Below are 27,652 nucleotides of genomic sequence, written 5' to 3'. Positions count from 1 at the left end.
AAAAGGGGGAGGGAAAGGATGGAAAATATTTCTCTACCCTTCAAGTGCCCTGCAGATTGCTTACTCCATGGATGTGGAAACATTTTGTTCTCGTGCTCGGGGCTGTGCCTGAATGTCCACAGTGATTGCTAGAATCTATTACTTTTTTATTTTATTTTTATAAATCAGGGCCTACCCTGATCAGAATGTTGCCTGTCCAGCAGAGTAATAAAGATTAGAAATATGGCAGAATGCTAGGAGACGGAGGAAAAAATTTGATGATGATTACACAGGGGCTCTGCCCCTAAAAATCTGTGTGCAGACAGGCTGCTCATTGCCTATTCAGTCAGATCACTTCTAGGAGCAGTGCTGGCACCGTTCTCAGGCGCATTCCGAGAAGTCACAGCATCCTGCTGCAGGAAGGGAGGGCTGCTCTTGCCGCGACGAGGCAAGTGGGCCTGACGGTGCCTCGCGCCATCACCCCACCTCAGGCCTCGGTGGTAAGATGGAGACCCCCTCACAGCGGGTGCGGGATGGCGCCAGTCAAGATCGTAGCATCTCTGTACCTTAGAGCAGGAAGGCTGCAATCAGCATGTAAAATAAGGTGGTGCACCCCTGCTTTTCAACATTCTGTATTACTCACATCACAAATTGTTAATCTGGTTGTACAGAATTTAGCTGGCCAATATGTTTCTTCAAGTTATACCTTGTCTTTAGTCACCTGTAGTATTTATTGATGTCTGCATAGCAGGGTTGTTATGACTCCAAGGCTGGCTGCTTCTGAGTGGGAAGCCTTCAGGCCTTTCTGAGAGCCTTCAGGCTGCCTGCCATGGAGCCGTAAGTGGGCTGGGGATCCCAGTGCGTGCCAGCTCCATGCTGCATAGCTGGAGGTGCTGTAAATGCAAGTGTCTGTCATACCTGTGGAAGAAATACAGAAGCTTGGAGAACTCAAGCACTTCACAGTTCTGAAGGTCCCAGCTGAGCTGAGTTTTCTTGTCTGTTCTTGGAGCTTCAAGCTAATAAGCTGCCAGGCAGCAGATGACTAGGGGCTCATGCATTCATTTCTGTGTTACTGAGAAGTACTGGAAGCTATTTTACAATATTTCTTTCTAGATTTTGAACCTGAAGAAAAAATTGAACTTTTTTGTTCCAAAAAATGGAACAGTGATTTCCATCTCAAGGTTTTGAGGTGGAAATATTCTGCAGAACAGGAATTTTGTCTGGTTATCTGCTTTGGTGAAGCTGTGTCTAAACTGTAAAAAGGACCTGTTGTCCTTGGAAACTTTTTCAGTCCACTTCAAACCAAGATTTGGGGAAATCAATGTCCTTGCAACTGAAAGCTGTTAGGAAAAGCAAGGGGTGGGAGAAAACCCTATAATCCACATAATTTGGGGGAATTGAACAATATATAATTGGATGGATCAACATCGCTGGAAAGAAGAGGTTGTAGGGTTTTGTCTTCTTGTCTCTATAATAATACAGTTCTGTGTTCTGAATTGCTTTGTTTATTGTCCTTTAGACAGGAGAAAGTATAAAAGTTCTTACAGAGATGTTGATTACAATTGACATGGTCTCTCTGTCATAAACCATAAGTTGTTTTCCTACTGATTAAGGTATTATGTGTTTTTCAACCTGCAGGAAACGTTGCTTTCCTTTGTTCATTATCTCCTGCAAGATGATGAGTTCTAATCAGGAGGAGGTCACTTTGGGCGCTTTTCTCCAGTATATTGAAGACATGGGGATGAAGGCCTATGATGGCTTGGTTATACAGAATGCATCAGACATTGCTCGAGAGAATGATCGCATGAGGAATGAAACAAACCTGGCTTACTTGAAAGAAAAGAGCGAAAAACGCCGAAAACAAGAAGAAGCAATAAAACGGTAAATATTTTGATAAAAAGATGAGTGGTCTGGCACAGTGAATGAACAGTGAGGGGCTCAGAGTCTCAGCAGTAGTAAATCTGCTTAGATCAGTTGACTTCCAGCTGCTTGTTGGTTTAAAAAAAAAAAAAAAAAAAAAGGCATTACAGGCCTGTGTCAGGCTGCTAATTGCATGTGTATTATATTGTATAGACAGAGTACTGAAAGGTTCTCCTCTCCTCAATGGAAGAGAGTACTTCCATCAAAATTTATTAAATTTAAGCATGTGTGGCATCTTCAGCAGGTGTGATTTGTAACAAAAAATGTTAGGTGTTTGCAACTGGAGACCTATATCTAATGGAAAATAGGTCCTCAGCCATCTGGTGCTTTTAGTTCAACAGTGTCTACTTTTTGCAAAGACGTATTGTGCAAAGCCTCACAGTCTCACAGATGAAAACAGATTCTTCTTGAGTTGATTTCAAATTCTGATAAGCTTTCAAAGCTCTCTAATTGGTATCTACAAAAATTCTGTCTTGTGTTATTTGGCTTCTTCACTATTCTGTGCTCTCTGAAGTTAGTAAAAAAAATAATTGTATTTGTTTGAATATTTGAAGTGGAACACACACCTGATGGGCACAACCGTGTAATGGCTCTTGAACAATTCCATAAATTTTAATTGACAGTTAATGAGAAGAGCACTTACACGATGTGGCCTCTTGTGCCAGAGGGTAGTATGAAATCTCTGCAGTCTTTTTGACAGGAAAAGAAGGGTGCATGGGATAGTTATCTATCTATCTATCTATCTATCTATCTATCTATCTATCTAACGAGTTATTTATGTGTATACACGTATACGCACACACGCATTTGCATGTCCAAAATTTGTATTTTCTCAAAATGGACAATTTTGTAATACAGTTAAACCATTCATTTAACTGCTAAACTTTTATATGCAAATGGATGGCTTGAGCACAAAATGGTAGGAGTCCTTTGAATTTTTTCCCCCCAGCATGAATTTTCTATATTTCAGCTTAAGTGATTAAATTTTATGCCATGTCTTGGGTACTGTACTTCCAGGTATAACAAACACGCTGTGCTGTGAACATTCCAGTGACGCCTCAGTAGTCCGGTAATTTTGATGGAATGTTAGAAGGAAAAGAGCAGCCCATATAGTTTGGGGGAATGGAGAAGAAGCAACATAAAGCAAAATAATGGCTGCTTTACATTCCAGGAATTAGAATTATCTGGATTTCCACTAATTTGTTTTCTGTAGAGGATATAAGAGTAATGTGTAATTAAAGTGAATCATGAGAGCCAATGCAATGTTTTTTTTTCATGTCTTCTGGACTAGTTACCTTGTCAGTTCCTTCTGGGTGATGTTTAGAGGGATTCAAACTGTTGAGGAGTCAAAGGCATAGGTAACTTGTAGCAGGAGGTATCCTATGCATGACTTGACAAAGAAACACATTTTTCCTTGCAGCAAATAAATGCAGTTTTTGCTTTGTTTTGATCTATGCAGGATTTATGCATTTTGTTTAATTCTTGCCAGTTCTGTTTAGTGTTCCTGGGAGCAGGTACTGGAAAGTTTGTGTTGAAGATGTGCCTTTAGCAGTAAAAAACAAAACAAAACAATAACAACCACAAGAAACCCTGCAGTTTGAGTCTTCTCTTTCTTTTGACTACCATAGTTACATACACCACAGAATTTCCAAGAGGGATGAGTAGGGTCTGATGGTAAGGGGGAGTTAAACAGTAGTTATATGAAGAAGAGGAAAAATTTGAATGTCTCACCTGCTAAGTAAAAGTGCTAGTCAGTAAAACACTGTTCTAAAGTAATAAGATGAAAAGTACCTTCTTATCTGTGGGCAATATTGGTGGTAAGTGGAAGGTTGGACTAGATGATCTCAGAGGTCTTTTCCAGCCTTAATTATTCTATGATCTTAAATTAGTGGCTTTTCCCACTGAAGAAATTTATTTGCAAATCTGATTTGAACTTTTTTTTTTTTTAATTTACTGAAATTTCACTTTTTCATTAATTTACAACTGCTGCAAAAATAAATTCCTTGGTCCTTGTGGTGGCAACTTCATTTGATAAGCTGTTAAACTGTCAATGTATACAGATTTATTTAGAATATGGTCTTCATGGTAGACAGCTAATTAGGCCGTGCTCTGGCTAAGCCTTTCACGAGCACTTTTATGAGTGATCATAAAGGTCACTAAATGCCAGAACAGGCTTTGTTGTAAATAAGTTTCTTGAGGCAAGGGAGTAAGTTTTGGACCTACCTGGTTCTTAAGCTTCTCCATACCTAATTTGAATGGTGGTAATAGTATTTCCAACCTTGTGGTTGTTTTGTGTGGTTTTGTTTATTGATCCTGGCAAAGTGATTAGATGAAAAGGTCTGGATAAGTGTTGATGATTTAGGGCTGAGCCAAATCATGAATTTCTTTGCTTACGTTAAACAGAGATGGCTGAGAACAGAGCTCTGCTCCCCAGATAGTGTCAGAAAATGCAAGGAAGATTCCCAGCTATGCTATGGTTTATCTGAGGAACAGTATATGTGTGTTGTGCATGCATAAATGTGTGTATGTGACTTGTAGGCACCAACATTCTTGGATATAGCACTATTCTGTGCAAAACTGTGTTTGTGGTGGGTCCCTCTACTCCTTGCCGATTTGGCTTATTGCAGTAGCATTGGTGTGCGTGTGTGTGCGCGCAATATCCTTCTAAGGAAATGGAGTAGGACAAACACCCTAGGAAATTTTAGAAAATGTTTTATTTACCTAGACTTTTTCTGTCTTTTCCCTGTGTAAACTTGGGAAGGGAAAATAGATATTCATGATCAACCCTTGATCGGTACAACTAAGAGCAATGGCAGACTAAGGGAAAACAACTGATGCGGCTACAGGAACAATGATGTCTAAAGTCACTTAGGCTGACTGCAATCAAGTCTTCTCCCTGTAGTAACCTCCAGAGGTTCACCCAAGCCCATGTCTATCGAGACAGGGCAGTGAGAAAAGGTAAAGTAGGATTATTGATTTCTTTTTTGTTCTGTACTAGTTTCCTTATGTCTTTACCTTATCTTCATGGGTATTTATATTACCCTATTTCCTGATAGTGTGGCCTAGATAGCAAATGGTGCACATGTGCAGTGATAGCAGTGCTAACAGTCTGGAGACTATCAACAGCCAAAAACAATCTCCGTAGCAACAAGGGAGCCTTCCCCCGTGACTCCCAGCAGGTAAATTTTGAGCAGGGGAGAGGGTTCCAGCAAATACTCTCCTTTTGATGGCAGGAATCAAAATAAAGCAGTTGCGAGTCTTTGGCACCTACTGAAAATTGCATAAGTCTGGTGATTTAATTTTTGAGAAGCTATTCAATGTTGGTGTTCAGATGGTCTCTTTGAGAAGTAGGCTGTTCATGTATATTAACAAATTAATGAGCACTTTATTTAATATTAATACAGTGTTGGAATTCATACAAACATTATTGCAAAGAAGCTGTTATTTACCTGAGTCGTCTGATAACCATGCTGAATGACTTAAAACTTCATTGAAATGCAGTAGTATTGGCAGTTTGGAAACAAGATCTGAAAAATTACCCTAAAAAAAAAAAAAAAAGGTGCAATTATATTTTTGCCTTACAAAAGGATATATTGTGTTGTGTTTCTTCAATAGCACTGATATACTGTTAGCGTGACTGCTGTTTCATTCTCTGTGGTTCTGATAGGTTAATTGTGGGGAAAAATGTATGGATCTATTGTAAATTGAAGGGGATAAACCATGCATTGCATTGGAAAAAAAAGCAACTAGCCTTTGTCTGATCTTGCTGGGCTGAGTCAGCTGATCTGATCTGAATTTCTGACCTAATTTTAGTAGAGTACTTAGCGATCATGCAGAGAAAATAAGGTTAACATGCTGATCAGTTAGCTGGGAGTAAGCCACAGTAAATATTAATGCATATACATTTTGAGCCTAATTTTTAGACCCTCTTTCTTCCCTCTTTTATTTGTCTGGACTCACTTACTTGATCATTGTCTGTTCAGGGGGTTGTGTCCAGACCAAGAGAATACACTGGCGTGTTGCCCACAGAGCTTATAAATTGCAAATAAAGTTACGAAGCAGCATTAGTTTCACTGGGAGTAAGTTGCAGTACTGTGAGATGTACATTTGCGATGATGATACAATATTTGCCGTAGGCAGTTTTTCTGGGAACAGAAGGTAGATTTGGCTCTGCTGCTCTGGGTGCCAGGGAAAAGGTGAGAATTTTGAGTTTACTTAAGGCACCTCTTACAATAAGCAGTTGCTTCCTTACTCATCCTTAATTGAAATACATATATTTAAATACTTTGCATCTATTATATTTAGTCTTGTGTGATACTTCATTGGTGACATTCTAAAATTGTGTAAGTACAAAGCCTTAGTAAGAAATAATGAACCCTTCCTCCTCTTTCTCTTAAGTCTGAGGCATGTTGCATTAATCATAGGGAGTGGCAGGGGTTGCATGCTTTCATAGGAGATGCATGCTTTCAAAGTTTTGGCTTCTAGTTTTTAGGTATCATTTAAGATAATGTTTCAATTGGGGGAGTTGACATTTTGATTTGTAATACTACAAAAACGTGACTGCTCTAGTGCAAAGCTGGTGGTGTCAGTAGGCATACATTTCTGCCTGCCAAATCTTGGATGTTGCCACCAAAATATTTCTGCTTCTGATGGTTTCTCTGACTCCTAGCTCATTCCCAGCACCTAAATGGCTCTGTGCAAAGCCGTGTTTCTGCTTGTTGAGGGAAGTATCCAGACAGATGCTGTCAAGAGGAGGAGCTTTTAGGAGCACTGTTTGTGCTAAAGCTAGCAGAAATGGGCCAGCCAGCCAGTGGCAGAGTTAAGCTCTTATAATAAAGAAGGAATTGTAATGAACAGCTGTCATCCTAACCTCTCCTTTCTATGGCAACTCAAATATTGAAGAAGACTAACCCATCGGCAAAAGTAAGATAATATTTTTCTCTTGCTCTCTCCCCCTCCTTTTTATTTTTTTTTAAGGTTGTGGAGGCAATTGCATTCAGGTATTGCCTGTCTGTTGTTTTCTATAGATTCTGTCCTTAGGTTTCTTCATAAACAAGACATAAGTTATGTGTCCTTTGGCTAAAAGTTAAGTGTTATCAAGTGTGGGCGACAGCAAGCAAATATAAAAATACTTCTATGTATGGGACTATTCACTGCCAAAAGCTCTGTTTAGCTGAGAAAATGTGTGTTAACTTAGAGTATGAGGTCATGTTGATGTGTTTCTACCAAAAGTTTCTACCAGAATAAAAAATAACCAAAGGAAAATAATTTCATTATGATCTCACTGTTTATAATAAAATTAATTTCAATGATGTATTGAAATCAGAGAAATACTTTAGACAAAATAATGTTTAAAATACTGCTTGTTGTGTGTGGTTTTTTGTTGTTGTTGTTGTTGTTTTTTTCCTAAACATTTGCCTTGCCTGTAGTTGAAATTTTCCATAGTGAACTAGACATTTCTAAATTTGGAATGTATGCTTACTAGATTACAATATGCTTACAGCCAGACCTCAAGAAAAACGTCAAGGAAGTGCAATAATTTTTTCTGATCATGGTGAGGGGCTCAATTAAAATACCTGCAAGCATGTCATTGAGATGTTTTAAGTTACTAGCTTATGAACCTGTTGTTCATGGTTTGTGTGTGGGTTTTGTTCATGGTTTATGTGTGCAGCTGCTTCTGGTGTTCTGTTTTTAATTCAAATGTAAGTTCCCGCTATGAATGTGGGCTTTGCATATGGAGTTGGTGGTATTTGCTCCCTTAATCAAAGGGCATGGGTTATGAGAAAGTTATGCATGTGGAATTTGTTCAGTTTTCTTTCTCCTGGATGTGTTGCATGCTGATTTCATCCTGGATTAAATTAATGTTGTTATACCACCTTTATGGTTGAAGTGTCTGATGAGGCAAGATAGAGACTAATTTTAGTATGATTTCATAACCTTTTCCTTATAAGAATGATAGCCTCTTTTGAAGATGAGTTGATTTAGAAAGAGTAGCATTGACAGTTTTTTCATCGAGAGTAAGTAAAATGGTTGTGCAGTCAGTGACCTCCAAATGTATTTTGGTTGTATTTTATAAGTAAACAGATGTGGTGGTCTAGCCAACAAATCCTCCTTTCCAAATGCTTGTATCCATATGGCTGCCTGTATTATTGCCATAGAAAATAAACTACAGACACAATGCAAGCTATATTATATTGCTATTGCTGCTGTTCTGAGAAGTTTTATTTTAGGACAGTCATGCAACAGATGTTATTTAAAATTTACTATAGTGGCTGATAGCAACTTGGTAATCCAAAGTTTTTAAAAATAAATAAAAATAAAATCATCTCCAGTTTGGTATTTAAACATTGATGTTGTTTTCTATAAATCTTCCATGTTTTTAGGGCTTCTGCCTATTGCTTGTAGTCTTTTTCAGGGGGAAGTACGAGATCTCTTCCCCTTCATCACTTTACAAATTGCCCAGGTGTGTACTGGTCCACTACATAAGCAAGTGCATTTTGGCTCAAGATTCATTTGCTATATTTAAAAGCATAATTAGAAGCATGGGGTCACAGAGAGCCCAAAGGACTTATAAGTGGGTTACAGAGCCCTCTTCTAGTGAAGATCCAGTCTAAGTGGCTCCACACTGTTGCTATTGTGGGCTGTCTGACCACCTGTGTAAATGAGTGAGCTGGCCGTGGTCCAGCTCCATTTGGACGGATGTTCACACACAACCTACAGTCTCGTGTGCTTTCAGCAGCCTGAGTCATTGTGGAGAAGGTCTGGTGTACCACCGGGAGATGACAGAATCACAGAATCGTGGAATGGTTTGGGTTGGAAGGGACTGGAAAGGCTGTGTAGTGGTGGGGGGCGGGGGTGTATGGATCATAATGTACACTTCAGCCATTTGTTCCTAAGCTAACTTTGTTTCTAGTTTTCTCACTATCTCTTTATTACACTATAATGAGAGAATGTGATTGTGATTTTAACTCGAAAGTTAAAATTATCGTGCATTGCCTCTTACCAAGAAGGCCCCCTTAGCAAGACAGAAATGCACGTAGAGCTGTTAAGTAGATGTTTCGCACAAGCCTGTAGGGCTCTGGTGGTGCTGCTATTTCTAGTCAGAGGCTTGCATGTGCTTTGAAAAATGTCTTCAAATACACTATGAAATTGCATAGTGTTTACCAATGGCAGAAAAAAAAATAAAAACTGCTATTGTGAAGACTGGATTGAAAAAAAAAAAAAAAAAAAAAAAAAAAGCAAGACTATTTTGAAGCATTCCCAGATAAAGTCTTTATAACTAATCTAGGTTGGAGTTCATTAATGAAGAAATGCATTCAGTACAACAGCACAACTGATGTCATGTAACACTAGCAAGCCTAGCCAGGACTGCTGGCAGAACGCAAGCATCGATCTGTTCTCGTTCGTTCAAGGCTTCCAGTAACCACAATGTACTCCACACTGAAGTTCAGTGACACCTGACAAATGCTGTCATTGGCTGTGACCTGGATTAAGAATTCATGTTACAGCCTGAAGCACGGATATGAAGACATACAGAAAGTAGTCTTGTGACCCATAAGCAGTAAAATTGCAGCTAGTCACAGTCCTCAGCATGCTCAAAGCATATTCATGCACATACATGTAGGAAGCTCTGCCAAAACTGTCTGTAATGAGCACCGGTCACACAACACAGCAGAACCAAAAATCTGCGCTAGCCTAATGGCTGAATCCTTCTGTACCTTCAGGAAAATCTATTGTTTAACAATAGCTGTTCATAAAGTTGAAAATAAACATGTTATTTCAGCAAAACAGCTCAGTCCCTTGCTCCTTCTGGGGCCATAAATCACATCTCTATGTATTTTCCTGTTGATGATAATACGGATTACTTCATGCCCCACCCAGCTGGTAGGCATTTGTTCACTTTGCCTCTTCTCTTTCTCAGCACCCTTCTGACAAGCTACACATGCTTCTTATTTATTCCTTTTCCTTTGCAGGAAAACATAAACATGGTATGGTCCTTGACAATTTAATCAGAATCTTTATTTTCTTAGCCTAAAGAAGAGTTGGCTCTTACATATACCCCTGAAAATGCAGAATTTCAGCAGACCGCCTCTGCAACAGAAGCATCAGGTGATGGGCACCTTGTTGCCAGATTGACCTAGATCAGTGGCTAAAATGCATATGAAATAGGAATATGCATTTGTACTGATTAGATTTTTATGAAATGGGAGAAAGGAGAGATTAGAGAAGAAATAGATTGCAGAGACATTACTAGCTGTAGGTTTTATAGTTAATTTGAGACTCATTTGATTTTTTTTCTGGCTTTCTATTCTAATTTGTGTTGTAATCCTAAGTGAAATCAGTTTAAAAATATATATTAAAAAAAAAAAAAAAAGAGGTGAAAAGTATTGTTGGCACAGGGCCTTCAGCAATACTGCGGTGCCAGCAGCGCAGGGCAGGATCCGCTCAGCCCTGGGGGAAGCCCCACTGGGCTTGGGTGCTGCTGGGGAGCTTACAAATGAACCAAGTGAGCTGTTCTGGTCCCAGAACAGCAGTCATAAGTGGAGTTGGGTTTTGTTTTGTTATTGCACAGTACCCAAGGATCCCAAATGGGTTAGACTCCTCCGTAGCGCTAACACTGTGTGCGCGCAAGGGCAGCACACAGCACGAGTCGAAATTGTGCCCAACTAGTGACTAAAGGGACAGCTGAAGAGTTAGGGGACTGCTCATTTCCTTCCCCATATTAGTACAGCACAGAATAAACTGAAGTGTATCCCTGGTGGCTGTGATGAATTACATCCAGCAGTACTCTCCGAAAGCTGGAGAGAAAGAAATGCTTCCAATAGACCTGGGCAGATGCTTCTGGAACACGTGAAGACAGAGGGCCACAGCCTGCCAAAACACACAGAAATACTCCTGCTGACAAGTATGTTATGTGACAAAATTGTAATGTTTTAAAAGATCAAAAATTAGAATGACTGCAGGGCTTACCATAAATTAACAAAATTTACCTGCATTTAATCCATTCTTCCTTTTGGTGGGTTATATAGGGCATATCTCACCAGTAGATCCTCTGCTAGCTGAGGGCACTTTAGTTATTAAGTCGAGATCACGTGTTAGGAGCCATTAAGTGAATTGCTTTGTACAGCCTTTCCCTGAATGCTAGGGCAAATGCAGTATTTCATACCCTTAGCTAATTTCATGCTGTAATTTAATTTCTGAAACATACTTTTAATTGAATCTTTAAAGACAAAAGGAAACTGCTGAGTCCATTAGTATTGCAAAAAAAGATTGTTTAAAAATGTAGCCCATCTAGAGAATAATCTTCTATAATTAAACATAAAGTTTGTTTTGCTTCTCTGCATGTGGCTATGCAGAAGCAAATTCCTGCTGTCTGCAGAGGGCTCAGGGCTGAAACAGAGGTACTGGGGAGCATGACAAGTTGTTCAGTGCCCAGCTTTGTAACTCCGACAGAAAATCCTGCAGCCTTCCACAATGTGCAGATCTGAATCAGGAAACAAAGAGAGGCTAATTAAAAAATTAGACTGCTAACACCAAAATCACATTAGTAGGAGCTCTGACTAGTGATCTCATTTTTCTAATTTCTGGCAATGAGATGAACTTGAGAGATGTCAGCAATTTTGTAATAAACAAAAAACAGTAGTGCAGCAAAATTTGTTATTTGCATCTTGAAACTGCATCCAGTATTTCAGTGGCTAGATTTTGATGTTCATCTTCTGTAAACAGATTCAAAACAGTTTCAGTAAAAATCCGTATACTCTGTTAGGCAATTTTGCTACGGGAGAAAGCTCTTGATTGTAAATGTAGTGATGCAGGTGTCCAATTTTATGGATATCAGATTATCAATCAACATTAAATGCAACCCACTCTAATAGAGGAGAGGAAATCCTAGAGCATCACTTCATGTTTTAGTATTCAGGTTTGTTTAAATCAGCAAGAGATCTGCAATGGAGATTTTTCCTTTTGTTGCTATTGGAGAAAAGGATATGATACACAGTGGAAGTGAGATGTGTATGGGGACATGGAGAATCTAAGTGGAGTAAGAAGCATAAGGTTAAAAAGGAGAAGGATTCAAATTTAGCCTGCAAAACCCAAACACAGTATCTTCTAAGAAAGGGAAAGAACAAAAGCAACATCTTGTTCCCTGCTTGGTGGGAAGGCTCTGCACCTCCTGATGGTATGCGTTGGTGGTAATTACAGGCATGAATGGGGCTGTTGGAAGAGTTTGGAAGCCAGTGTGGGAGGGGGAGAGGAATCCACTCGGCTTTAACTCAAATTTAGTTTTCATTTGGTTTCCTTGCTGGAAGGAAACACTGAGAATCAATTGTCTTTTCAATATAGGTTATCCTTTTTCAAGGACTTTTATGAAAAACAAGGAAACAAAGGGCTAACTTTTATTAAAAAATTGTGTGGTATTGAGGTCTGCTTGCATTTACTCAGTTGCTTAGAGGCTTGGACACTCTGTATGGCTAGACTCCGTGTAATGTTTTTGCTTGAAGCTTGTTCAGTAGCATCAAAAATTATTTCAGGACTTGGAAATCTTTTCTCTGGAGCAGTAGCACACATGAAAACCACCTGAATGTGTACTAAACACTGATGAGCTTAGGTCAAGGTGTCTGCTGGCACCATGGTGAGGTTTCCAGAAGCACATGAGCGGTGTGCTTTGTTGGAGCTGGCCTCAGTCACTCAGAACAGCCCTCTGACTGCTCCTGCAGAAACAGCTCCCTCCCCAAGTCTGGCTTTGAGTTGCAAGTGGCTTCAGCCGTATTCTCTCGCTGCGTTAAAGTCCGTGTAATGCAGGTGTGCATCAGCCTGTTGTACAAGCAAGATCTTAACTTTGGTACCAGGTATTAAAACCTGAAGACCTTTTCTACCTCAGTGTCAGGGACAACTTTCACAGGAGTATTATTTGTTTATTTATTTATTTCCCACTGGAATAATTGTCCTTGTTTTGATGGCTGGAGCAGAAATACAATTTTCTGTGAATGTAAATGGACAAGTGTACAGAAATTCATGCACTGCAACATGTGACAAATACACAGCTGCTTTCAAAGACAGAACCGATGGGATTCACGCTGAAGGGCTATTGTTTTGAGCTAAATGGTATTTGTGACATGCTGATTAAAACTTTTCAGCAGATATTTTAAATAATTTCAGCTTCACATCTGAACTGTTAGGCTAAGCAAAGGAAAGCTTTTCCTGTGAAATCATATTCTTGCATTGTTAATCTGAATTCTGCTAAGTCTCTGAAGTAGATCAAAAACTGCATATGTACTTGCCATGGCAACCCTATACCACATGACAGACATACTAGTTCAGCCAAAGAGAGCTTCATGGCTTATTAAACAGGCACGCACAGACCCATGCACACACCAGTCTGCCACGTGACTGCTCCAGCCCTGGCAGACTCTTAAAGGGAAACTGTATTTGAGCATCGCCGCGATTTCCTCATCAGCATCATCTTGCTGGAGTTCCTTCCTATCCTCTTTGATTCTGTGTTGAGTTTAAAAAAAAAGCAAAAAAAAAAAAAAAAAAAGCAAGAAAGTTGGCAAAGCTCAAGGCTCTGCTATAGGTATTTCACTTTCTCACTTTCTTTCATTTGGAAAAAATCTGTCTGAGAAAATAAAATAGTAGGTTTTTATTAGTGTAATTAAAATTGAAGGGTCTTTGCAGTGGGACAAGCGGTATGCTGCTTCTCTGGACACATTCTCTGTTGTTACCTCCTGTGGACTCCTGTACAATTCTGAGTGTAAAGAAGAATGGGGCGGGGGGAGGATGGGGAGACTAATCCATCTCAGTATTGATGGTGTGTTGCCAAAGCACTTACCAGAAGAGCTTTTCCTTGCCACTTAACACGCATCCGCTCAGAGGAGCGCTGATGGAGATGGCAGTGATCTCTAGCTCCTCACCAGCAAGGTGCAGCCTGGTAGGACTTCACTCGACTAGGAGAAGTCACCCAAGGCACATGATGAGCTAATCTGAGGGGCAGCAGCCTCAGCAGAGGGACTAGTTTTTGTGGTGGGCAAAGAGACGTGGAGATGGGGGTGGATTAAAGCCAGAGAGAGTTGACAACTTATGTTTGCCTGCACCTTAATGCCCTGAAGGAGAGGAGGACAGCATAATTATGTTGCTCCTGGGCAGGTGCTGTGCACGCTGGACTGGTGCCACCAGCTCTTCTGCTGCCCATCGGTGCCGAGGGGAGCATGCTGGTGCACTTAGAGCACCATTGGAGCTATTTACTGGAACAGTGTACTATTGCAGGGAATCCCTTTCTTCTTCTATTTTCCTTTCCTCTGTCAGATCCCTGACTGAAGTAGCATGGTTTCTCTTTCTCTTTAGCTGGAACCTGAGTTTTTGTAGCAAGCACTTCATCTGAGGCCAGGTGCAGCTCCAAGTGCCTGACTAAAATGGAGACCCACACTCTGCACAGCAAAACGTGGTGAAAAGACTGCTAGCTCTTGTGTCTGCTGTGCAGCTGCAATTTAACAAGAGTTACAGGGACAGACTCTCAAGTCTGTGTGCTGAAATTAATATTTTTTTGTGATTTATGTTGTTGCTTTTGAACTTAAGAAAAATCTATTTTCAATTTCCAGAATCAATCAGTTAGATTTTCATCTTCATTTCCGAGGTAGCCAGGCAGGGTGCAAACATGTGCAACTAACACCAGGCAGTGAGAGAGTAATGGCTCCTTGCATTCTGCTTCAAGTGAGTTCGGTTACCATTTTGGAGATGGCCCATAATAAAGGAACAGTAACCTGCTCTGAGAATTAATTTAGAGAGGTACTTGTGCACAAATTGACCATTGAGCAGAGAAGCAGCATGATGTCCGTGGAGGGACACGGATGAGAAGGGTGCTCTCTTCTGAAGTGTGCATCCACGCATCTCTGCCAGCCAGCAGACACGGGCTGTAATGCAAAATCAGCATTGAGTAGGGAGACGTTTTAAAAGCCTATTGGCAGGGCAAGGTATTTTAAGTGGCAGTTTTAATTGTATTTTATGGCACTATTGATCTCTTTAAACATTCTTGTGCTACTTTATTAATACCTGCTCTGGTACTGTAGAGGGAAATAGAACCTAAAGATCATGGATTTCCCAGGAAGGCACTAAACAAAGGCCCTGCCCACTCCAAATGAAATGTAGTAAAATTTTGGCAGTCACTCTCAGCTGTCTATGAGCACTGTGTAGTCCTAGATCTGCAGAGTGAAGTAGTGGCAGCAGCGTTTCCCCTTCTGTGTGCAAAGAGCAGGCTTTTCAAAATTCCTTTATGCCTGAAAGCAGGACTGCATTTGCAAAAGAAGTCACCAAAATTGGAGCTTTTCTGGAAAACTGGCCTAAGCCTCTCCTCTGTTCCAGAATTTGAGTTTCATTGCTGCATTTATGCAATTGCAAGTTTTGCTATCTCAAGGATTATGTACGCCACCACAGGTTTCTATATTGTATTTGGTTGCAGTTACAGCCACAGAAAAGGCTATTTGGGCTCATGACAAAATATTTTGACTGGCCTCTTCCTACTTACTCATTTGTTTGTCCTCAGTGTATGTTTATTGTGAATTGTCTTCCCAAGAGATTGCAAACAAAGCGGTAGCTTTCCCTAGCAGGTCTCTACTGTCGTTTAATGATGGGCTCATCCAGGAGATAGTATATGAAAGGGGTTTGCCTAACTGGGTCTAAAATTTGTGGAAATCGTGTCATTACTAGAATATATCAGAAAAAAAAAGGCCTAGTAACTTCATTGCAAGACAGTTCTGGTTGCTAAGAGACAGCATGCAATTATCTGCCAACTTGTTTACCATTCCCAAACACTTAGCAGGGCGAGAGCTGTGGACTGCCTGAATTCGAAGCCATACACAAAATAAGCCAAAATGCATTTTCTTATCAAATGCTTTTCTAAAAGGGCATTTGAAAATGACACAGGAGCTTTAACTGTGACCTGTGAGTTTTTTCTAAATGTATATCAGTTATTTTCATTTCCCTCTCCATCCCCAAATCTGCATATTCTTGTTGCATGTATTTTAACTGATGATACAGAAAATGCAAACGTGAAATGTATAAACTGTATAATTTTTCTAGCAAAGGATTTCCAACTACACTTTCTTGAAAATGGTAGTCTTACTTTAATAGTAGCAATGTTCAGCATCCCTGTGTTATGATAAGGTTACTGATGTATGCTGATGTTAATTTAAGGTTGACCAGCGTGAGTCATTGACTCGCTTTTTTCTAAAATGCTTTGTGTTGCACTCGCACTTGGAGATAAGTAGCGCGATTTATTTTGCGTGCAAAATAAGTTGGTGCCACAGTGAAGCTAACATTTCTCTGTGTCAAAGTGACTATTATGTAGGCAGTGTAAGATTTATGCCATCCTAAGCTATGCATTTGCTTGGTTTTAAGGGCATGTATCTAGCAAATGAGGTACAGACAGTGCAAAGAACAACAGAGGTTTCTCCCTTGGTTTTCAGAATGGAAACACCTTCCATTGTTTTTTTATTTAGTTAAAAAATGAGTTTTATTCTCATTAGTATGAAACACTAGTTGTAAAACTGAAGAACTCACTGAAGTACTGAAATGCTTCTGACCAGCCTCATAGTAAGCTGAAAACTCAGTTGGCATTTGGTCAGTAGATGAAATATGTCCATGCACATCATGGTTTTGGGGGCATTGCTCTGGGAGGGCTGGAGCAGGGCATTGTTCAAGACTTTAGTCATCTCTGGCCTTAGCAACTTGTCCAGAAGAGGCTTTGAGTCCATTCACTCACTGAAGTTCATCAGAATAGAAGAAAGATGTTTTCATGAAGCTCTAGTATGGACAAAATACAGGTCACTTCACCAGAAAGTTGTCCCAAAACAACATTTTTGTTTTGTAGATAGAGGTAACCTCTTGCCTTGTACACACTCCTTCAGGGGAACACACCAGAGTTTTTAGAGATGTCATGAAAACCATTAGTATCAGCCCATGAGCATCCATCTCACACATTCTCTGATCCTCGTGGCTGCAGCAGGAGTCTTGGTTAAGTTCTGTCTAAAGGTGTCTTTTGAAGACTGCCTCGGAAACAACAGAGCTTCAGGCACGTCAGCTTCTTTCACATAGTCACCCTTCTGCTGGCAGCAACAGCAGTGGGACTCTGTATGGATAGCCAAAGGATTACATCCCAGTTGTCCTATTAAAAAGTACACCTGCTGGCTGCTCTGGAAAGCTCTGCTAGGCCACAGGAGCTTGGGAGGGACTTTCTGGTGGTTGCTTCTTTTCTCTTTGGGGACCCAGTGATCTGCTGTTTGCTCCAACGTACAGCTGATGCGTGGACAAGGCATGCTGTTTTAAGAAAAGCAGTGGGGTTAAGAAAAGTAGTGGGGTTGTCCCTGCAACACTGCCCAGGTACTGTGTTCAGATGCAGAAGACCTTAAGGGGAAGGAAGTGCAATTCCACGAAGGGATTTGCTGCTACTTTTTCTTTATTTTTTTTCTAAGATGAATTTATACTCCATCATAAACATGTAGTCAGGAAAAAAAGATGTCCTTTCAATAGTATTCCTTTACCTGATTCAAGTGTTAGATGTACAACTGTCAAAATGAAAAAGGCTGCTGTTCAAACAGGGAAAAAGGTTCAGATTTGATTCTGATTCTCCTAAATTTTTACTTTTTTCATATGCAGAATCACTTCAGGATGTTCTCTGAGAACAAATAAAATGCAATGACAAAAAGCACAAAGTGAGGTTTATTATTTTCAACCTTTTTTTTTTTTTTTTTTGCCCCTTTCATGCAAATTAGGGGCAGGAAAAGCTTTTTTGCATGTCTTTCTTTAATGGCAATGTCAGCAGAACTGTATATTTATTGTAGACCTTGTATTATACAGTGCTTTGTAAAAGACTGGGATAAACACTCCAGTGATGCTGTTGACACTGAATGCGATGATGGTATGTGTACTTTTGCTGTTTCTTTAGCACACAGCTTTTCCTACGCAATTTCCAATTTGCTCTCTATACATGTAATCACCTACTCTTTGCCTTAATCTTACAATATGGAAATAATACAAGTAAAATCTGAAAAGGGAGCTAAATGTCTTTGATGCTGAAATTCCTGGAGTGGCTGTTTCAAAGGGTCTTTCCCTTCATGTTTTCTGTCTTTGAGATGTTAGTGATAATCCTGCCTTTTATAATTTTATTTTAAAGACCAGCCATTTTAGTTCATACTCATTTGCAAAAGTGACCCTAAACAATTTGATGGAGTGTATGGTGGCTTATGTTTTCATTAATTAAAGAAATGCAAATCATCATTCCATGCATGATTAGCAGTATTGTGTTCACTACTGTAGTTTAGTTTGTGAGATAATGCTTAATTTAAATAACATTTTCTTCCAGCGTCCCCTAGTGCTGTACATGCTGTCATGCTAAATCTCCTACTGCGTGGTCACTTCCATGTCCAAATGGCATGTAGTTCATCTTCTGAATAATATTTCCCCTTTACTTTTCTAAATCATTTAACTTTCTTCACATATTCAGTTGTATTTTGTATTAGGACAGAGTAAGAAGCTTTTGGTGGAAATAGCTCTCAATGTACTTGAGTGCCTTCAATATTCTAGGTCCTTTTTGGAACTTTTTTGGTACTTGTTTTTGTTTCGTTTCACAAGGTTGCACAAATTCATGTTGAGTGTTTCTATGCCTTGTGGTCTGATTACACGTGGGCCAGAGAGACGCTTCCCTGAGCTTGAACCTTCATTCTCACTGTGCCTCCTGTCACTCCTCTGAGTACATCAAGTTTTACTGGGCAGAGCCACCAGCAGCACCTCAGCACTGGATTTCAGGTAGAAAGCATGTTTACGCACCAGCTGCTCTGTATACAGCTGGTGTTGTGGTGTCTCCTGCTGCCTGAGCCAGAAAGGAGAAAGGCAAGGGGGCAGCAGGAGGCTAAGCCAGTGTTACACGGCAGTGCGTCTGCTGTCAGAAGGCTCCAGGTAAGCCTTTGGCACAGATGTCTGAGCAATACTTAGGAGGTACAATGGGAATATTGAAAACATTAATTCTGCTTGTTTGAAACCATCACCTGTATCCCTTCTCCCTGGAAGGTGGCACAGCTGTTAATCTGCAAGATGCCTTTGATGCTTGTTCTGTCCTGTGTGGGGATTTGCTGTTTTCCATGCTGGTGATAAGGAAATGTGATTGTTTCACTGAAGTGCATGAGGGAGGACAGAGCAGGAGTATTTAGATTAATCCAAAACAGAAGTCTAGAGGCTGTGAAGAAGGCCTGCATTAGCCTACAACTAATAGGCTGAGATTGCATGAAGGCCTACACTAGTTGAGCCATGATTATTTCAATGAGCTTTATGAACCATCAGTGATTCAAAGTGCTACTTCTTTTGTTCTACTTATTATCAGCCTTGTGGAAAGAAACCTTCCACCACCAGAGTAATTGAAGCAGAGATAGGAGAACAAAGAAAGCCATCAGAGGAACTGAATTTCTCAATTATTTTCAGCTAAGGCATACGGGACAGAGTGGTTTAATTAGCTACTGTTCCTTCTTGGATCCGCAACTCACCCTTTCCATTTCTTGGTTTGGGAACTGGAAGCCCACTCTCCCTTTGTCCTCTCTAGAATATGGAAAACCCTCCATTAGCTTTCAGCAAAGAAAGAGAAGGTAAGATCTGCACAAAATGACCACAGAAAAGAAAAGTAATATATAAAGAATATATAGAAGGCTTATTAAGATGTTATCTTTCTTCAGCAAATTATAGCACTACACTGTACATCGAAGAAGGCCTTCTTAATTTCATTGGAAGATCAAATTGAACTCCTTTTTCCACCTAAAACATGTTATTTTATATGCTTTGCCCTTTTCCCCTTGCTTAAGTCCAAGACTATTAATATTGCTGTTATTATTTGCATAGTTGACTTTATTTTTTCTATTTGTTGGTCACGTAGATCAAAGCAGGAGAGCAGACATCCACATGAAGAAAACTGAGGTGCTTGCTTGCTACCGGCAGCTATTTCCTAGCCAGGCTGCTCTTGGGCAGTGTCAGTACTTCCCAGACCTCCAGGTTGGACTGCAAATTTTAGACTCCACCTGTAAAGGTTGAAACAGGGCAAATTTCTGCTGCCTGCTCTTTGCTGCAATGTCCCTGTGAATTGATGAGTATTTTGATAGCTTTGTATATGTGAAGAATTGCAATTCTGGTGACTGCAAGCTTTTATGGTTTAAAAGATTTACTTTTTGTTGTTTTCAAGTGGGGCATCTCTTGGCTTGTCAAACAGCACAGCTGCATTCAAGAGCAGATGGTGCTCAGATTCAGGCATTTTCAGGTTTAGTTTTTGCACCATATCCCATTGTAAGTGCCTCCGCCCATATGACTCAGGTATTAATGTTGTAGCAGAAGGTACCTGGATGAGCAAGCTTGCCTGAAAGTTTGCTGTATGGCTGTAAGTAACTCGGTGTTGGAACTTGCAAGAGGACTCAAGTCCCAGTATGGTGCAGGCTTACCAGAGCTTTTATTTAAAAGGCTACATTTAGCCTTAAGAAAGTTAATGTGGGTGGCACTTGAGTGTGGAAGTATATGAAATGGGAGATAAAGATGAAAAAGAAGGATAATGCCTGCTCACCTTCTCTCCTCTGTGAAATCAAAGCATTAATCGTTTTTGCTTCAAACTAAGAAACATTTCTGGTTGTTTGATCAAAAGTGATTGTTTGTGTCCTCAGACATGCCTTCATTTTGGTTGTTAGCTGTGGTTATGTTGTCTGTGGGGTATAAAAACATCTTCTCTAACTGAGTTATAATTGCATGGGTTTTGTTGGTTTTGTTTTGTTTTGTTTTGTTTTGTTTTAGCTTGGGATATTTATTAGAACTAGTCAAACATCAGCAGAATTAATTCAATGAATAATTTGTTTGACAAGCAGTGGCAAGATTCTTCAGATGATTCATCTTCTCCGATTGCCTCACCTCAAGCTTTGCAGTTATTTTGTTTTCACTGCTACCTCTTCATTGGTCTCTGCAATACTTTCTACTGAAAGTGATGCAAATCACTCTTCACAGTCCCTGTCATCTTCCTCTAAGTGTGTGCATGTGAAATAGTGAAACGTACCCTAATTTGAGCATTTTTGATCCTGTGGGGGCTCAGGCATTTATGGCATGCTCTGATCCCACTTTGAGCCTGTGGGTCTCATTTGAGTATAGAAGGAAAACATGAGATCCAGTCATGAATTCTTTTTCAAACAAATGTGTCTTATTAGCTGATCAAGCATAAAGCATAAATTGAACTTAATCTTAAAAGTAGCCTTTCTCTTAAAAAAAAAAAAAAAAAAAAAAAAAGTAAATAAAACCATGGGTGCTGAAAAATATGTATCTGTAATGCCCATTTGAAGTGGGATTTTAAATATGAGGGGTATTTGAATGTGGTTCCTGACTACAGCCTGAGACATTTGTTATGGATTAACTCTAATATTTACTTAACATATTTGATGAAAAGGAGTTGTGAAAGCTTTAAGATTTAGTGTGCAAAGCTACAGAGGAAAAAATGTGAGAAGTTGGTGCAGCTGCATTAGCTTGCAGCTAGCCAGTGTAGGGAATGGCAATATGGCAGCGTGGGCTGCCAGCCACAGTACCAATCTGGATGCTCTGGTGTTTTGTTCTCTGTTAACCCCATGCTGGAGCCACCTCCAAGAGACTTTCAGCACCCTTGCTGTTAGTCTTACCCAACTATAAGATGCTTTTTGCTGTAGATCTCAGGGATGCAAGCACACAGCTAAACTTCCCTGCACTAACAGGTCGTTGCCAAAGGTTGTTCTGCGAGCTGGCTAACACACTCTGTTTTCTTGTTTGGGGTCTTGTAAAGAAGCAGTTGGGTGTCTCCAGTCTCATGAAGGTGTTTGTAGGAGGCCAAAGAGCACCAGATTTAGCTGGAAATAGCCTCGTAGTCTGCTTGAGTTTTGTCTCATTGCCTGTTCAGCCTGGGCTTTGCTGCCTCTTGCAGAGCTGCCTCCTGCTCTGGCCCTGCAGACCGTGTAGGACAGAGTGGTGTTGGCCCCTGGGCTGTGCCTCCCAAAGGGGCTGTTGGTAGCAATGGGACAAAAAGCACCCAACCAACAGTAGATCAGTGTCAAAAGGAGATCTGAGAAAAATGGTCTCCTAAATCATTTAGTTAATGTGATCTTAAGTGCCAGTATAGGCTGCCTTAAGTGGCAAGTATGATTTTTCCCAAGCATTACCTCTCCAGGAAACTTGATGTCAGCTGCATAGGGTTATGCACTGAAAACTACAGCATCAAGCAATCTGTATGCATACAAAGACTAATCAGTGTAAACAATATGAACTCGTTCCTGAATTTTGTTTGCAACAAATAATTGGGGAAGTGCTATTTTTTCCTCATCTGGTACAGTTTATTTGTGAGTAGCCTGTTGCATTTTGGCACTGTTAAAGTAAGAATGCTGATGTGGGGGTTCTGATTCAGCTCCTATTCATTATTCATTAGTACTCCAAAGAAGTAGTTCAGCTTGTGCTGTTTGCTGCCAACCATCATGCTGCTGAAACTGTCAGGGATTGCAGTAAGCAAAACAAAAGGTCACGAGCACTCCAGGTCTTTTTGCAATTCTGCAGCAATCCTTCCTTACAATTGCATAAGCAAGCAACAAATACAGTACTATCAAGTTGCCTTTCTCATCTCAGCACTGCGTGATCATTAGTGGCTTTCCACCGTGTGGAGTTGTTCCACCCCAAGGGAGATGAACTCCCACCTGAGAAGCTGCTCCTTCTTAAGCTGCTGCATCCACCAGCTGTTTCATGTCCCCCTTCTTTGAAGGTGTGACAGGCTGTGAAGGAACAACCCGAGCGGCTGCTGACATCGCGTGCGATGGCTAGCAGGCTCTCTGCATCCTGGTGTTCACTCAGCAAATCATGAGCATAAAATGAAGGCAGTAGACCCCACACACCATTTGACAGTAATGGTGTGTTAAACCCGCTGCTGTCTGTACATTAGAGGCATTACTTGTAAAACCACGATGCTTTTTGAAAGGCTGTTCCCTGAGTCCCCCTCAGCCAAGTCTTTCCTTGCTCTGTGGGGATGCTGAGGAAAGGGGGCACTAAGAGGAGACTCGCTCTGCCTCATGGCTGCTGTGGGAGGCCCAGAGATAAGCAGTGCCTGGGTCCAGAGGGATGCAGTGATAACACCTTCCATATGCCTCTGGCACCAAGGAGAAACTGGGCCAAGAGGAGCAGCTTGTGCTTCTGATGTTTATGAGCATGACAGGGACCTTGCTTCTTACTGCAGATTTTTTACAGCTTTCTGTAAACACTGGGTGCCATCAAAGAGAGCAGGCTAGCTAGGCTTTGGGTCTGATCCAGTAGAACAGCTCCTGTGCACCAGCATTACGTACCATGTGGAAGAAACCTTTTGTATATACTAATACGTTTCTTTCAGATTCTTTGGCTAAACTGACAGTAGATCAAAATTTTCAAGAAATGAGGCTATGTTATAAACTGTCAATTTTGAGTTAGTTTCCTAAGCATTTAAAAATATTTCAAAATTAAATATTTTATATTTCTGGTCATATTAATTCCCTAGTTGTAATTGGTTTAGTTATTCTTTCTCTTCCAGACTCACAGACAGCTCACTCAAAAATAATGAATTGCTTTAAAGGCACTGTGATTGGCAGGACTACTCCTAGTCTATAAAGTACTCTGTGATAGATAGCTCCCACCCATGTGCTCTTTGCAGGCGTGCATTTGATAGGATAGGTGCCAAACTGTCATGTTATGTAGCCTTTGCTAATTAACCTGGGAGAAGGAGACATTAGTATCAGTTCTGGATAATTGTTTTTCTAGAAAAGCTTTCACAGACAATAATGTGGACGTTATCCAGAAGTTTGGTTTAAAAAGCTCTTCTCATGCCACAGAAAGCACAGATGGTATTTTGCAGGTAGGGCTATTTGGAAACCAGTTGGTACCATTTAATGTAAGAGATGGTTGAGTGACTTGTGGAAAATAAGGTTATCTGACAAATTCAGCCCATACTTCAGTTCATAAATCATTCAAAAACTGATCCTGATTTCCACAATGTATTCATTATTCATAAGTGCTCACTGAATAATTTGTGCAAACAAATTTCAGCCTATAGAGTACCCCTGAGTTTTATATTTGTTATTCTTAACAGGTGATCATGGCATTGGATTCTGTTTTCTTATTGTATGCAACTTTTAAGTAGGAGAGTAGCAGATAACACCGAACAGTTCCCAAAGCAAGTGGAATACCTTTCCTGTATGAGACAAAGAGTATTTATGTCGCGTGTTGCGCTGCTGCCATAAACACAGCAGCACTGTTGAGTCTGTAGCTGCTTACATCTTCAAGCAGAAGCCCACAAATACACTGTTCAGTTATGTTTTTTCTTCTTAAGAATCATACATCCAAACTCCTAGTGTCTTTTAGTTCTGTGCAGTTATTTTTTTTTCCCCAGGATTTTTTTTTCATGACAAATTGGCCTTCTTTTATTTCTTCTCCTTTTTTTTCCTTCAGAATTATTTTTGCATGGAGATACATGCTTTAGTGCTTGTATCTCCATGAAAACTATGATACACTTGATTACCATGCTGGGGAGCTGGAGGAGTTAGGGTCTTGGGGCAGAAAAGGTGAGGAGCAGGGAGAAGGTAATAGGGGAAAGCAGTAGACAAGTGTGTGTGTATAAATTTTGAAAATTATGTTTCAAAAAATCTTCATGAAATGAGCTGATGTAAAGTAAACCTCAGTTCGTTTTAAGTAAGACATGAAGTTAAAGTGTGAGGAGTCTCCTGTTGGCCATAGGAAGAAGGTTGGGGAGACTCCTGCTTGAACTCTCTTGTCGTAAATGGCACTCCAGTGGGCAAAATGTTACCCAAGGGTCACTTTTGTCTTGCAGTGCTTGTTTTTAATAACTGAATATCTCTAAAATAGATGTATCATTCCTTACTGTGGATTCTGAAAGATACTGCAGCTCAGGCACCACTTAATTCTTTTGACCTGTAGGAAAACAACTAGAAACAAGTTTTCAGTTTTCTCTTCATTACAGGGAATAGATGAGTTATCAAAAGGGATGGATAAGGTGCTTTTTAAACAGCTGTTGAGGTATAGATTTTGAGACAAGAGAGCATTTTCAGTTATTTGAAACCCTGTGTTTGTTAACACAGTGATACTGAATTGCTTTATTGCGAGGAGAAGCAGAATGTGGTAGAAAATTGCTAGTAATGGCTAAACATTTGATATGTCAGCTCTCTTTATTGTGGGCATCAGACATCTTGCACAGCATACATCTGGAGTGATGAGCAGACCCCATCTCTTGTGTATAGACACAGACGTACACATGGCAGAGCCTTGAAGTTACTAATATGCATCTTCTTGCCGAGACAAACAATCACATGCATCCTAACTATCTCTGTTTGGAATGCAATAAATATTGATTGTCTGATATTTGTACAACTGCAGCTTCCAAAAGCTCTAAGGAAGATTAAAAGCAGCCTCATGCGTCACAGTAGAGTGGCATTTCTGAGAGCCTGGTCATTAAGTATAGCTCGCAAGAAGATCTGAGGCAGTGACTATTTGAGATTTTATTTGGGTGCTAGAATGAAAACAGAGAAATCACAGTGTAGAATTCCCGTGAGATGTGTGATGTTGTGGAGGCTGCGTTCCTCAGCCAGTGTCTCTGCTTCTATACAGTATTTGCAATGCTGAGATGAGAGTTTGGATGACTTGCTCAGAAAGCCTGAATGCCTCTGACCTGCTGTGGTGAAAGTTAGGATAGGATGCAGCCAGTTGTTCTGCTGGAGTGGGATTGGAGAGTTGCCAGAAATACTTTCTCATGTCTAGGTAAGCCTTGTGAGGCAGGAGCACTGCACACTTGGAGCAGTATGTTTATTGAGAAGAAATTTTGGTAGTGTCTGCAAATAAAAGGGTTGTTTTAATCCAAAGAGTAAAATTAACTCAGCTGAAAGACTTTTGAGCTGTGAAAGAAGTAAAGAACTTCTTAAGGAGTTTTGCTGCCAAAACTAGTGCTTCCTACAGCTGCACCCTGAGTGTAAAGCAATGAATAATGTGCCACCTATTGTAGTACAGTGAAACAAAAAACCACAAATATCTGTATTAAAGGGCTCATATCTCTTTTACAAGCCCTCTGTTCACCTTGAAAAGTTTAATATGTACCACTAGTAATGATGACAGCTGAAGAGATGCCATTATGCCATATGCCCTTTTATTGGTCCCTGGGGAGTATTTGCAAGTACACGGATAAATGTAAGTTATTGCTATGATAATCAAACCATGTGTGTCTTATGGCACATATAAATGATATACTATTTAATAAAATTCTTTCTATCTTTAAGCAACGTTTAATTTAAAAGCAGCATTTCACTTAAAAGTATTTATCTCGTATATAAGATCAAATAAGTATTTGTCATGAAAAGGGCAAAAATTCTGCAGGCAATAGCTGAAGATTATTTTATTAGATCTGGAGACCTCAAGAAAAGGTATCAGTTCTTATGTTCTCTCTCATATTGTGCTTAAATTATAATCTTTTCATTTTACCTCTGCTTTACTGGGTACTAATCAGCTGTGTAATTGAATTGGCAGCAGTTTCACTGCTTATGTTATCAGTCCATATTTTTCAGTAAATTAAGCCATCCTTACATCTGAAAAATATGAGTTTTTAAATGGAGAAATTTGCAACTGGAGATCTTCAATCCTGCAGTAAATAACAGAGACAGTGGAACTCATTCTATTCCTTGTTCACGTACTTGCTCTAGATTTTCCATCTTTTCCAAAGATTTATTTTAAAGTGTATAGTTTTCCCACTGAGAATGCACATTACTAAAGGATTTCAGCAAAAGGCAAAAATGGTTAGTGTGCTCTGCCTTCCCACATTCAAGAAACTGACCTATCTGAAATGTAATTTTTTTTTTTTTTTTTTTTTTTTTTGTCACTGATGATCAGTTCAGGACACTTGTGGGATTTTCCTTCTTCCCAACTACTCCTAAATATTTCCATAGCTGAAAAGAAAATCTTTGTGGCTAGCAGGACAGTATACTTACCTGCCCCAGTCCGGAATAGCCTCCCTGAAAACAAGAAATCCCTCACAAAAGAACTTCAGGCCCCAGTCCTGGAAAGGGAAGCAGGAATTGCTCTGTGGCTGAAAGTTAGTTTCTATTTATGCATCAGCTGAATAAAGTAAGAAACAGTTAATTTCTACTAATAGAAAGGATTGTGGAAAACAGCCCAGGGCTAGCTCCTGCTGCCTTAAGTTGATGGAAGGATTCTCACCCACTCAAATAAAAACAACATCAAGCTCCACACAATTCTAGCATTTTAGCATTTTACTGTTTGTTTGTTTTTTAAAGTGATTTTTTTTTTTTTTTTTTTTTTTTTTTTTTTTACTGACAGGCTGTCAGGAAACTAACGTGCTATTTAATCTAATGATGTGTTTACATTTATTATTCAATTTGAATATATATCTTCCTCAGTGTGACATTCTACCCCCTTGCCTCCTCCCCCAGATCTAAGCTGGTAGCATTCAAAGTGATGAGGATCTTTTTTCCTTTTTCACTTGAGAAAGTGGCACAGAAGTTAAAGCACTTCAAAGAGATTACCTCTCCACAGCTATTGTATAATTAAACAACAACCTCCCCATACCGATGTACATTCTCCTTGATCTTTGAGTACGAAAACAAAAAGAAGAGGCATCTCCCATGTTTGTCTCATCTGGCAGATGAGCATCAGCTTGTTACCTTCCTGCTCTAAACTGCCTTGGCTTTGTTGGAAA

The 27,652-nt window shown here is 40.0% G+C and overlaps 1 protein-coding gene across 1 annotated transcript in view; it reads left to right on the top strand.

Annotated features, from left to right (window-relative positions):
• Positions 1 to 1,648: 1,648 nt before the first annotated feature.
• NYAP2 (neuronal tyrosine-phosphorylated phosphoinositide-3-kinase adaptor 2) overlaps positions 1,649 to 27,652 on the top strand; it is a gene marked incomplete at its 3' end in the record, with an annotated part of 131,813 nt that continues 105,809 nt past the window's right edge. Inside the window, exon 1 of the mRNA XM_084292010.1 lies at positions 1,649 to 1,860. Coding sequence (XP_084148136.1) covers positions 1,655 to 1,860 — 206 coding nt within the window. The 5' untranslated portion in view covers positions 1,649 to 1,654. The remainder of the gene's footprint in view (positions 1,861 to 27,652) is intronic.

This window comes from Netta rufina, assembly GCF_964035555.1.
Source record: "Netta rufina genome assembly, chromosome: 9".
NCBI classification, from domain to species: domain Eukaryota; kingdom Metazoa; phylum Chordata; class Aves; order Anseriformes; family Anatidae; genus Netta; species Netta rufina.
Note: the sequence above shows the minus strand (reverse complement) of the source record. Positions and strands in the feature narration are given on the sequence as shown.